The 12,720-nt window shown below is 35.1% G+C and overlaps 2 protein-coding genes across 3 annotated transcripts in view; one reads left to right on the plus strand and one right to left on the minus strand.

Moving 5' to 3' along the window:
• mterf1 (mitochondrial transcription termination factor 1) lies at nt 1-7,860 on the minus strand. 2 transcript variants are annotated; one of them, XM_015402709.1, is made up of 2 exons: nt 7,727-7,860; nt 1-1,298 (listed from the first exon to the last, which is right to left on the minus strand). In XM_015402709.1, exon 2 carries the CDS (start codon nt 1,273-1,275, stop codon nt 127-129), a length of 1,149 nt encoding a protein of 382 aa, XP_015258195.1. In that variant the 5' UTR covers nt 1,276-1,298; nt 7,727-7,860; the 3' UTR covers nt 1-126. The 2 variants fall into 2 exon arrangements, with proteins under 2 accessions (XP_015258195.1, XP_015258194.1); XM_015402708.1 differs by lacking the exon at nt 7,727-7,860 and adding an exon at nt 1,907-1,981.
• Nucleotides 7,815-12,720, plus strand: part of LOC107103159 (A-kinase anchor protein 9-like) — an 83,426-nt gene continuing 78,520 nt past the window's right edge. Inside the window, exon 1 of the mRNA XM_015402706.1 lies at nt 7,815-8,017. Within this exon, the coding sequence (XP_015258192.1) occupies nt 7,970-8,017 (48 nt within the window). The 5' untranslated portion in view covers nt 7,815-7,969. The remainder of the gene's footprint in view (nt 8,018-12,720) is intronic.

A 12,720-nucleotide genomic window follows, 5' to 3' on the forward strand; every position in this document is an offset into this window, starting at 1 on the left:
ACTGAAATTGAATTCTCCAAAATTTCTATTTATGCTACTGCAATGAATTAAGAATGAGTCATAACCAGGTATACAAAGGAAGGCTTCATCCAGAAATATTTTTCAACAAAGTAAAAACTGCTGCATTCAATCCTCAGGCAAGGATGAAAGTTTTTCTATTTTTGCCACAAAGCGCTTCTTGCTAGTGTCCAGGATATGGATCCCGTTTTTCTCAAAATCATATCCAACCCTCTGCAGCTCTTTCAGTCGCTCTGTAATGTTCTGTGTGCTGTAATCCAGGACTTTGGGCTTCTCCAATATTTGCTTTATTGTTATGCCTCCTTTAAGGAGGCAGTCCAGTTTGGGGTTCAGAGTGGACGGCCCAATGTAGAGAATCATGGGATAGTTTATTATCAGTTTCTTTATGTCATTTTTCTTACAGCCCAGTGAAGACATCTTCTGCTCAAGGTTGTTCACGTTTTTCTTCAGATACTCATTGGAGAGGTCCAAAATGTCTGCCCCATGGCCCTGAAGCAGGGCAAGAAGTTCTGCATCACTTAATTTAAGCGAAGTCTTCAGATTATCAATGTTGGTTTTTACTCTTTTAGTACTTCTGATGAGGATATAGAGGTTTTTAGATATTACACTTTTAGCAAACTGTTCTGGATTCTTTCCACCTAGCTCCAGACAGATGTCCTCTAGAAGCTCCACCATCTGCTTGTTGAGCTCCAGGCTGTTGGAGAAAGTCCGAGGTGCTGTGGTCAGCAGCCGATGAAGGTCTTTGGAGTTTAATCCCAGCGAGATCAAAAAATCGATGTTCTTTTTCAGGTTCTCGTTGTCACTAGAACGGAAGAAAGACTCTGGCGAGCGGTCAAGGATGTTCACAATCTCAGCGTCCGTGTTAAAAACGTTCCTCCACAGCTGCCAGCGCTGCTCCAAGTGATCAGCAGAACGGGTTATGGCGCGGGGATAACGGGACACGATGCTGGCGATTACGTTGCGGCTGGCACCTTTTCCTTGCAGGAACTTGGCGAGACCCAACTCGTTGGTGAAGGTCTTACGTAGCACGCCTGGCTGACGTTGACGTGCCATCTTTACATCCACTCCCAGGAGATTTAGGTTCTCGAGCAGAGATTTGTTCTCTGTGTTAGACTGCAGCTGTTGTCCATTGCTGTCGCTATATTGCCGCCAGGAGAGGCGGGTTAAGGTCAGCTGTAGAGGAGCAAGCCTAAAGCTCTGACAAATGACTGAATGACGAACACTAATAAGGGTTCTTAGCCCAGAAACAGCTGCCATTTTTCCTAAGGAAGACTGGAGATCTGTTGAAGAAAAAAAAAACAAAGATATATTATCCCCATTTATTTTTCTATAAATTAAAAAAAGAACTTAGTAAAGACTAGTAAGTTGTGAGAAAAGAACATTTTGACCGAATCATCAAATTTAATTCTCACTGATCACAACCAACCTATTAAAGTCCATTCTTTTTAATTTACCTGGATCTGACATAATTATGTATACAAGAATAATTGATTGCAACATGTACTTTACAAGTATTTTCCACCCATCACATCATAATTTTTCCACATTAATACACATAACCTCAAACTGAATTTAAAATATTACAAATGACTAATTAAAAAAAGATTTCCCTGAGAATTAAAACTGTTCTAAGAAAACAAATCTCAAAATTGATAAGACAAATCAAGCAAGGGAATTATTCATTCAGATTTCCAGCTAAGAGGATCATAGTAACCGGTGGAGTTAAAAGTTCAACTGAAACCAAAACTGTAGGTTTATTATTAGCACGACTTTCTTTAGCCGCTTGCCTATTTAAACCCTAAAGTCTATGTAAAATGTTCGATTTAAAAATTACATAATAAATAAATAAAAGCGAAGTTTTTATTGTTAAAATTTATAACAAACATACCATATTTTGTTTTGTTATTTTTCCGAGTACGCTCAATTTACTTTTGCTTTTGAACAGCAAAGCGGAAGGGAAAACTTGTAGGAAATCACGCGAGATTTTGAATTTTAAAGGCAATCGTCAGAACTATGCCGCCTAGCGTCTTGGAGCTCTAAGTTCATTTTTTTCTGCCAGCAGGTGGCAGCAAGGGATTTTTAATAATTGGACAAAGGGAGGGACAACAAAAAACAAATAAATTCAATAAAATAAAACATCCCAACAAGATGGGGCTAACTGTGAAAGGGAATCATTTGTTTCTTTAGATAAAAGGCTTAAATCAATATTACTTTAACATTTATAACCCAGATCCTGTTAACGTTCAGTTTTAAGATTTATATGATGACATGATCATTAACCAACTTCAGTTCATATCCAACTATTTCAAAAACATAGAGTCCACACAAACAAAACTAATTGTATGTTGTGCATCCTTCTTACTTTTATATTACTTGTAACAAAGCATAATGAGACTAAGAGAATAAGGGACCTCCCAAAAAGCTTACAGTAATTAATACAAAAAACAACAACAAAAGTATTATTAGGTAAAAAAAAAAAAAAAAAATTAAATACATATTAGTAATTATCTATGTGTACAGTGATAGTAAATCATGTAAAGGCTCAGCAATGATACCATGATTGTCCTGAGGCCTCATTAAACTACAAAGAGAACTTTCCCAAGGCACAAAGGATGCACTCATTTGGTGAAGAGAGAGATAACGATTAAAGCCCAACCTAGCAGTTCAAGCATTAAACCACAAACATATGTTTAGCAAAGACTGAAAAATAACCCTTTAGTCATCAAAACAACTACCGCATAAAGTCCTCTCTATATTAAAGAGTTCTGATCACTTTATACACTTTGTATACACTCCGTGACACATGGCATGTGTTGTGAATTGGCACTATATAAATAAACTGAACTGAACTGAACAGTGACTTTAGGAATGGTATGCTAAATCACATGTCTGCAAATCAAGCACTCTGTAGTGATGCTCTAAAGAGCATTGGGTCTGTTGATGTCATGTGGAGCTATCAATAAAGGTTATTAGGTTATAGAATTCAAAGATTATTTTCCATTTTGTTTTTATCTAAATTTAATTGAATAACAAGTTTTTAAAAATTAAATTTTTTGAAAACCTGGGTACTCATACTTATTATCTTATTATAGTTATATTACCAATCTTTGCCACTTTTTCTGTGTTATTTATACATCAACCTAAAATCTCTCTCCCAGTCTATTTTTTGAAACCCCATCATATGTGTAAAAGCCAGTTTGTAACATTAATCTGAATTTTCATTGCACATATTTCTGCTAAATATTTCTTAATACACATTTTGAGATTTTTTTTTTATATTACATCATACTGTGATCCCAGACAAGGGAAAATAAAGCCATCATATTTGATATAACTAGCTCAGTTCATTTTAGCCACACGAAGAAGCTTTGTGTTGAAGCCTGCAGCTGAAAAACCTATTGACTGGACTGCCTCTCTTACTGATGAGTCCCAGCACTTATGAATATTTTACAGCCGAGTAAGAGATAGCCTTATCATGCTTTCACTCTGCTGCTCTGATGCTAAAGTGACCACTGTTTCAGTCGCAGTCTCCTCTGCAAAGCCAAAATGGAAAAGTGTATTTTTTTTTTTTTTTTTGCTGTTTTGAGCAGCTCATACAATGTCCTTTATTTCTACAAATGTGATCAAAACCTGTTTCCCCTGGAAGTAAATATCAGTCCTGTTTATTAAATCCAGTTTTGATATAAAGCTGAAGCTTAGATAGCAGCTGTCTTCACATGTTCCACTTCTCGTTGAGAAAATAAAAGGGAGCCAAAACTAAAGCTATTTTCTTTTTTGTTGCCTGACATATATTGGATCTAGTCTTGTTTTTTCATTTAAACACAAATGTGTGGTTACCAAGGAGACAGAAAACTAATAGAAACAAGGACATTGTATATTTTTCTAATTTTTATGGAAAAGAGACAACATAAAACAATTACACTGGTCTTTGCTCTAAGCTCCCACTTTGCTTATTTAATTCAAAAGCATTTTCCAAATACAGTTTTGATGGAAATCGTAAAGATTTTTGCCTCATCCATGCTATATAAGTTCTGCTGAATCCCTAAAGAATTATTATTTTTTACTGTAAGATTAATGGTAATTTCAAATATTCATAATTCATACAAAGTTTTTTTTAAGCTAGTTTATTAATTTGAATGCATTTAACTCAGCACGATCTTAGTGACCACTTTACTTATATATACACCATTTATGCTCCCAATAAGGACATAAAAAATATATTCTTTCTTTACATTTCACATTTACCAATGTTTATAAGAGGCTTCCACCAACATTCATAGTATCAAAATGCTCTGATCAATTGTAAGAGTGAAATTATTTTAGTTTGCCTGATACTAAATATTCCAAATATTGCTTTTTTATCAAGAACCTTTAATTTAATGCATTAAATGTCTCATAAAAGTAGTTTCCTTTGCACTGTACTTGAAAGCTGTTCTAAACCTTTACTATAAATAGTAAATAGCAAATACAATGAATCAGAAACTCTTTCTTCAATTGAATGTGATATAATATATGATAACATTAAGATAAAATATCTAGGACTAAACACAGAGCCTTGTTGAACACCACAAGTAACCCTTAATAAATCAAAGTTTAAATAATTGATCTTGACATGATGTTACCAATTATTCAAGTAACATGTTGTTAATATTCCTCTGTTATTCATTTATGTTAATGTATCTTTTACTTTTTAATTAGCTCTCTTTGATAAATACTTAAAAAAGTTCCTAAAGTCAATAAATTCCCTTATTTAGTTTCTATATCTACAATTATATGCATTAGTGACACTGAGGTGGGTTTATTAGCTTGAAATCTACCCAGATAGTCAGTAGATAAACAATGTTTCTCTATTAACTATGCAAAAACAGCTTTTAAATAAGAAAATTAAAACAGCTGTCAGCTTGTAAAACCTGCGTTATTCTATGTAAGGGAAGTACAACTGTAGGCGGAGCTTTGGCAATAGAGTTAAGTGTCAGGGTTTAACTTGAGATCGCAATCATGTAGCTGGTTGTTTATCCATCAAATAAAGTAAAATAAAACCTGCAAATTTGACACTGGCCTTTGTTTACATTAAATGTTTATTTCTTTTTGCAGGAAGAGTTTCATTTTCTCAGAGTTCTTTTCCTTTTTTTTTTTTTTTTAGCAAATATTAATTGGGTCATGTATGAATTTGTGGGCAGTGGTGTTTTTAACATTACATCATCTCCTTTCTTGATCTATTTGTTGTTATCCACTCTGCAAAGTTGCTTGGGTAACTGCAATACACAGTACACAACCAGAGAGAATGAATAATTGAGGAGGTGCCGAAACTTTCAGATGCTGGGGGTTTGTCATGAAACGCTGCTGCTCAAGCAGTAGGTGTTCCCAGGTGGGAGCACGTCAATAAAAAATGTCCAAAAGACGATGGGTGGAATTCAAGATCTGCCAGACTATAAGCTGTTCAGCGCCAGTCGGCCGAAGGCGCAGAGCATCTTCTCCTGCTACCTCTTCAGCCGCCGCAGGTATGTTTCAAAACAGAATTAAGGAGCAGAAGTGAAATAAAGATGTGTAATCAAAGGTTATATTTTTAGGAGGCCATGGACTGAGTTTTCTCAAAATTGTATTCCTAATTTTAAATTTACTCACAAAAAAATTGGTCTTCTTGCAAGTTTGGAGACTGCAATGATATAAAGCATATAAATTAAATCAAAAGCAAATATGTGATATATTGTCCTACTGACTGGTATTAACCATCTTCTGGCTTGTCTCGACACTAAAGCAGTAAGAACTAATGTAGTCAAGGTCATTTATTTTGTTTTGATTAAGTGCCCTGATGTTCTTAATGTAGAAAAACGGTGTATATTTTTTATATACATCATTAGGTTACCTACTGCTCATATTAGCTAACATAACCACCATGTAAAATGACATACTCTCAAGGGTTCCTATTACCGGTAGTTCTTACATTTTAGCTGCATTTTCTATGTAGTTTGGAGTCTGTCTGAGAAAATTCTCATTGTCTTCTCCTTTATCACTCCCATCTGTTGTGGAAACTGAAGCTAATGTCTCATGTTACCCACAGCCTGTTGGGAAGGATGCTTCCTAGGAATGAGCTCAGTGTTGTTTATTGATATGTCTTTATGTGAAATGTGAGGTAATGGCTGAGTTGTCTATATCCAGCTTACAGAGAAAGCAACCAATGTCTGAACAGAAAAGCTCAACTGGGACAGCTCTGACAGCCTATCCCCCCATTACCATAGAAACCAGGCAGATTAAATTATTCTACAAATACTGCAGTCAAATTTGTAGCATCACAGACAGATATGTTTTTATCATTAAACTGCATTGTTGTTAATTATGTGATTCATCACAGAATGATTAAATCCTGATATTATTAATGATAGCACAGTGTCATTGTTGCTTTTTCTCTTTTTTCCTCCAAACTAATTAGAACATGACAGTGGGTGAACAATTGGTGAGTTTTAAGAATTAACTGTTACCTCAGTGCATATTTACTTAAATAAGCCATATACACACCAATTATCTGTAATTTATAATTTATATATATATAGATGTAGTTAGTCCAGATGAAAAGGAATATCCTCCTTGATTTCTGCAGTTTTTACTTTTTATAGTTCTTACATGTTTCAATTCATCAAACCCATTTAAATATTAACCCAGATAAATAGAAAATTTGTTGGGTTTCTTTTCTCAAATTATTTTTTTATACTTTATTTCAAGATTTCAAAAGAAAAATCTATTTAGGCCCACCTATGTTGTAACTGTGTGATAAAACAACTGCTTCCATAACCTAAACAGTGGCTTGTGCCTCTTTTGGAAATAGCAAATATTCTTTGTGAATTTTGTTTAGAACAAAGAAAGAAATGTGAAACACGACATTGATCACACTGTTAAGTATGTGGACAATATAAAATGCTTTAGAGCACAAAACACATTAAGCCTTTGAGATACCAGGCCATTTTAATTAAGAATCTTAATTGGCCGAGTCAACAATCCCAAAATTTGGGTGTCATTTGGTCTTTCAACTCAAGAAGAAAGAAAAGAAGAAATACAAAATTGTATGAAATATTAACCCTCTTGGTCCTAAGAGTAAAATCCCATAGCAGCAAAACAGATCAGTGCAAACCAATAATCTGGAAGAATGGTCACACCCCTCCATATCTAAATGGTACGACCTTCCATATTTTTGCAGAAGCCTAAGTACTATAATTTTAGCAAAATATTGCTGAACTATTAACAGCATTTTGTGAAATGCTGTATAAGCTGCAAACACTATAATGTACGGAAGAGGATTAGGGCAACTGAAAAAAAAAAAGTTAACTGATTTTTAAATTTTATTTCAGTTTAACATGGGAAAAAAGTCAGAATTCTGACTTTTTTCTCAGAATTCTGACTTTAATCTCAGAATTCTGACTTTTTTTTTCATGTTAAACTGAAATAAAATTTAAAAATCAGTTAACTTTTTTTTTTCAGTGGCCCTAATAATGAGTGCAGGCAAGCTTCTTAAAAAAATGTGAAATGGCCCTTTAGTCTTGCCCTAATCAGATTACTAATCAGGTACAAATATTATTAGCCTCTAGCAGTGTGCACCCATATATGGATAAGATTGGACAGCCTCTTCATCAGAAGATGCCAATCAGTTTGGGAAGCTTTAACGTTCACAAAAAACACAGTAAAAAAAATTCTAAGACAAAACCACTTGCCATACTGGGCGTCCGGCAAATTTCCAATGGGCGTGGCTATGAATGCACCTACTCGACGTCATTTCAGTTGAGTCTCATGTTTACGTGGAAAATATGGCGGCGGACTACAACCAAGGGGATAGCTTGTGATTCCAAGCCAAGCCTTTAGGGAGACAGTCAGCTTTTCGCTGCGAGACTTCGCTGTCGGCTGGAATATTTCTTATGAATGAAGCAGTTTTCTTCTTGTTTCAGCCACGGAGACAGCAGGAATGGAGGACGAGGAGAGACAGAAGAAGCTAGAGGCCGGCAAAGCTAAGGTGGGATTTAAAAGTCCTGAACATGTCTTACTGCTCCAAAGTTCTGCAAATTGTTCTGGACGGACTTGTCTTTCCGTGGTTCTGTTCGTCAGCTGTTTTGACCCCCCTCCTCTTCTTCATACCACCTTCTCAGCTGTCATGCGCCCTGCTCTGTCTGACAGCTGAGAGGGAGGAAGGAGGGGGTTAGCTGCTGCTACTGCTAGCCAAGGCTGCCTTTGTCATGCCTCATACCTGACATTTTTTATTTATTAAATGCTTTCTGTTTCTTTTCTTTAATTGAACAAGTTACACTGTTAAATAATTAGTTTACCCTTTGCATCGTTCTTTAGGGCTTATAAAAGGCTTCTGATGAGCCAGTCACATGCTGGTGTAACAGGATTTACAGGGTATATCCCTCCTAGTTAGATGAAGCCTTGTTTTACCTGCCAGAAATGCCCTGCATGGTTTAACTAAGATAAATATGCAAGGAGAGGCTCTCTATGGTGTTTAGTGTAGCCCATTGAATAAAACATTACAAAGAGTTGAAAAATAATTGTTTGTTTCTTAAACTGGATGGGTTTGAATAGTATTTTTAAAACTTCTTTTAATAAAAAAAAAAATGACAGCAGCTGAAGAAATCCCAGGCTATGATGTTTAAAATACTAATCCTCATGTATCATGTTTGTCAAAATATCTCCATAAAGGCTGAATCAGATCTCTTAAGACCAGCAAGACTGGTAGATCAGTTGATACTAAATGAACAATTTGATCCAGCTGTATTACACATTTACTAATGGATAGAAGTGATATTACACAGAAGCATCAAATACAGCCATGATAACATGGCTGTATTTGAGTATTTTAACATAGTTGGTTCTCAGTTCCTCTAGTGTGAAAATAAAGCTGTGATTGTTGTGTCTAGGTCTTGATAAAACTTGTGGCTGCCCACTGAAGGTCAGCTGGCTTCAACTAGGCTGTAACACTTTTATTAAGGTGGTACTTTTTTTTAAAGGTATGAGAAGCTTGTCTCGTTTAATCCCACCAGAAGCTGTTTGTTTGAGCAGCAGAGAAGACAAACAGAAATAAAAAAGTACTGACCGGATAGCAGCTAATAGCAGCTTGATTTACTTGAGACTCTTGTTTACAACAGAACTTTAAAAGGGTATATTATTCTGCAAAATGCACTTAGAAACAAACTTTATTGTTGTTTTTCTTTTCTTTTGTTTGCCTTGGTTGAACTATCAGAGTCAAAATAACAATAAACAATTAGTACGGTAATCATTATTGAATTATGTTTTATTATTTTAGCTATATATTATATATTATGTTATATTAGCTATTATAGGAATTATTTAAATATTTTTTTTGAATACCATCAGTTGGATCATGTTGAGCAATTGAAACGTGCAAATTAGTGTGAAATCCTGGTGGCTTTCTTCAAGGCAAAAATATGTGGACAATCTGAGTGTCGAGATGCTCGGAAATCTGGTGCTGTGCATGATAAGGAAATTATAGTAAATTTTGTCAGAAAGACTTATACATCTTCAATGTGGTTTGAGCATCCAAGAGTTCTTATTTTATTTAATATTTGAGCTTTTAAGTGAACTGAATTTATAGAGAAAATCTCCTCGGTTTTCCATCTTGTTTTTTTTTTTTTGTTATGAAAGGCCCCTTGGTTCTGTAGGCTAGTCTGCAGTGCCTGTATTTTTTATTTTGTTGTTTATTTTTCCTCAGTGCTATGTCACCATGTCCTCACATGCACTAAAGAAATCACGGGGGTATTTTTTTTTTGGTGTGGTTGTTAGATCAGACCTTGCAGGGTTAGATAAAAGTGTGATAAAGCTGCTTCAATTCTAAAATTATGGAAATTCCTTCTTTGAAATTCAAGTAAACAACGCATGTGCTTCTTTGTCTCGAAACTCATGCAGGAATATATCTGAATGTGAATTTGAAGATAAAACTTACGCTCTTGCTTTTCTCTCTTTAACAATTGAATTTGGCAATGATGAATGTTTTGAATCAAGCAAACGATGAGAATTTGTTGAGTCACTCCAGACAAGAGGAAACTGGAAATTGTGGGCTGCTGTTGCCATAGAGTTGTTCAAGGTTGGAAGAATGCTGTGTTTTATTTTTTGTTTCACTTCAGAACTAAACATATTGACAAGTATTATGCCATTATGGTGATATATGAGCTGGGTTTATTTCCTTAATATCTGTGAAAAATAAGCTTTTAACGTCATTTGCTTTAGTATCTTTGTTCTTTTATTAATAAAGATCCTTTATGATCTGTTCAAACATCCATTCAACGATCCCATGAAATAACCACATTAAAATTGAAGGTAAGACCTTCATAAGACTAAGGTCATTTTGGTCGATCATCTTTACTTTGCAATAATCTTTCTTAGGCTTCCAGTTGGTCTAAAAGGTCAATTTCTCTGTCCGGTACTCTTGCTGCTTTTAGGACAGCTGATCTTCTTAACTTAGGCCCTAATCAGTCAGCTGGATGCATCCTGCCTGTCTCTGTGTAACAACCAGACTATAACTGGCACAGATTACGTAGCCGATTAATTGGCTCAGTTGACTCTTTTACTTTTATGATTTAGTGGCACAATTCCAAAATACTTAAACCTGTGTTTAGCCATTCTGTGTTGCTTCAAATGGTATTGATCAGAAAGAACTCAGATGCTATGTACTTACTTTAGTTAACCTACAGCGTCTGATAGTTTTCAAATCATGATGGCCTCAGGTAGTGAATCATTGTGAAGAAGAAATAATGCATGTCCCAAAACACAGCTTTCCATGATCAAACATGGTGGTGGCAGCACCATGCTATGGGAATGTTTTTTTTCTGAGCATGGATAGGGAGAGTGGCTAGAGCTGATGGGGAATACAGGAAAACCTAAAACAAAAATGTTAGATGGTGAAAAGACTTAAAACTGGTAAAAATACTGCAATCAAAGCTATAATGGTTTGAATTAAATTACGGTAATGTTTTCTAATGGCCTAATTAAAATCAGGACACAAAAACAACTGATTTTAGATTTTTATTTGGAGACAGTTTACATCTGATTTGACTGAATTTGAGCAACTTTTATGTTTAGTTTTCTTAAAAACAGGGACAGGAACCAGTCGGTAAATGTGCCGTTAGAAATATGTCCAGAACACTCAGAGTTGTGACAACAAAAGATCTTCTGTAATGTACTGAGTAAGCAGGATGAATACACAGATAGGAAAAATATATAGCAAAAAAAAAGAAAAAAACATATGTAAAAAAAAAAAAGGCTCTAATTTTCTCCCACACTACAAATCTGCACTTTTTTTGATGGTCTATCACTTAATCACCAGAAGATGCATCACAGTTCTGAAAAGTGGCAAATTATGGAAAGTTTTAAGGGGGTATGAAAAGGATTTTATGGGAGCAGGACCCGGTTAGTGATAAAACATAAATTTTCAGCTGAAACATTTCAAAATTACCAGTTTTCTTTCTCATATAAAAAGTCTCAGTGAGTCCAGGTGAGGATGCAGAGGAATCCTCCTGTACATTTCCAATGTTTTAACATGTTGGTCATGAACTTTAGAGGGCCAAAACACAGCGCCTGTTTTCCTAGCTTGCTTTGTTAAAAATCTAAAAGCTTAAACAACTTTATTGAGGTTCGATCCAAGCAGGAGTATATGACTATGGTGTTGAGATCGAACAATACAAGATTTTTAAGGTCGATACTGATCATTTTGACATAATTATAACTGATTCCTGATATGTGCTGCCGATATTTTTGGGCCAATGCTTGTAGAAGAAATGGCTTTTTCCTTTCTCCATTTATATAATAAAAAGTGACTTATTGACAACACATTTTAAACAGGTCTTAATTTAACCAAAAAAGAAACCTATTCTAACAGATTGAAGAAAACACTAACAATTTATTTAAAATAGAGGGGGGTGGCAATGCATCTACTGCACATGATCACAAGGCAAACCTTTTACATCAAACCAAAATGTCGTCCAGCCGATTAAACAGCCAATCTCTACTAAGCGGCCTAGTCATGTACCATGACTGAAAAATGCAACTAAAAAACAATCAGCAGATAAACAATGTTAAGCTCTCTCTGCTGGCTGCTTATATTACCAAAAGCGAACTTGATAAATGGGCTATAATGGACATTATGTACCATAAACCTCTCCCTCACTTTAACTAAGGGCCCAGGAATAACATTGCTATGAAAAGTATCAGTAAGGCCAGCCTGGCAGCTTCTTCCTTCTGCTTATTTCAGTGAACTCTAACATTCATGTGGTTTTCTGAGTACTTCTCTTGTCTCATCCTATTTTGCATCCAATAGTTTGTTGAGCTTTATCCCTCTTGATCTCGGACCTGTGTTTCTTTTCTCTTTTCTCACCTCCATTGAATTTTGCTGATTTCAGCTTCATCGTTTCTCCTGCAGACTTAACATCTGTCTGTGGCTCTTATTTGTTTACTCATTGCACACATGTGCAACATCGTACCTTCAATCATAGGGTTTTGATATGGTAAATATTGAGGCAAATTGAGACTAATGGAATAAGGGGCTTCCCAAAAAGCTTAACTAAGAAAGCTTAATTGATTATTGAACTAAATTCTGCCTTTAGTTGATTGAGCACTTAGAGCAGTTGTTATACCAAAATGTTAAAAACGTACATATAAACATTTAGCATTCAAGATAAAAAAAACTTTTTTGTCGGTCAAAAAAAT

The sequence above is a fragment of the Cyprinodon variegatus genome, unplaced genomic scaffold, assembly GCF_000732505.1.
Source record: "Cyprinodon variegatus isolate N-32 unplaced genomic scaffold, C_variegatus-1.0 Scaffold1386, whole genome shotgun sequence".
Lineage (NCBI taxonomy): Eukaryota > Metazoa > Chordata > Actinopteri > Cyprinodontiformes > Cyprinodontidae > Cyprinodon > Cyprinodon variegatus.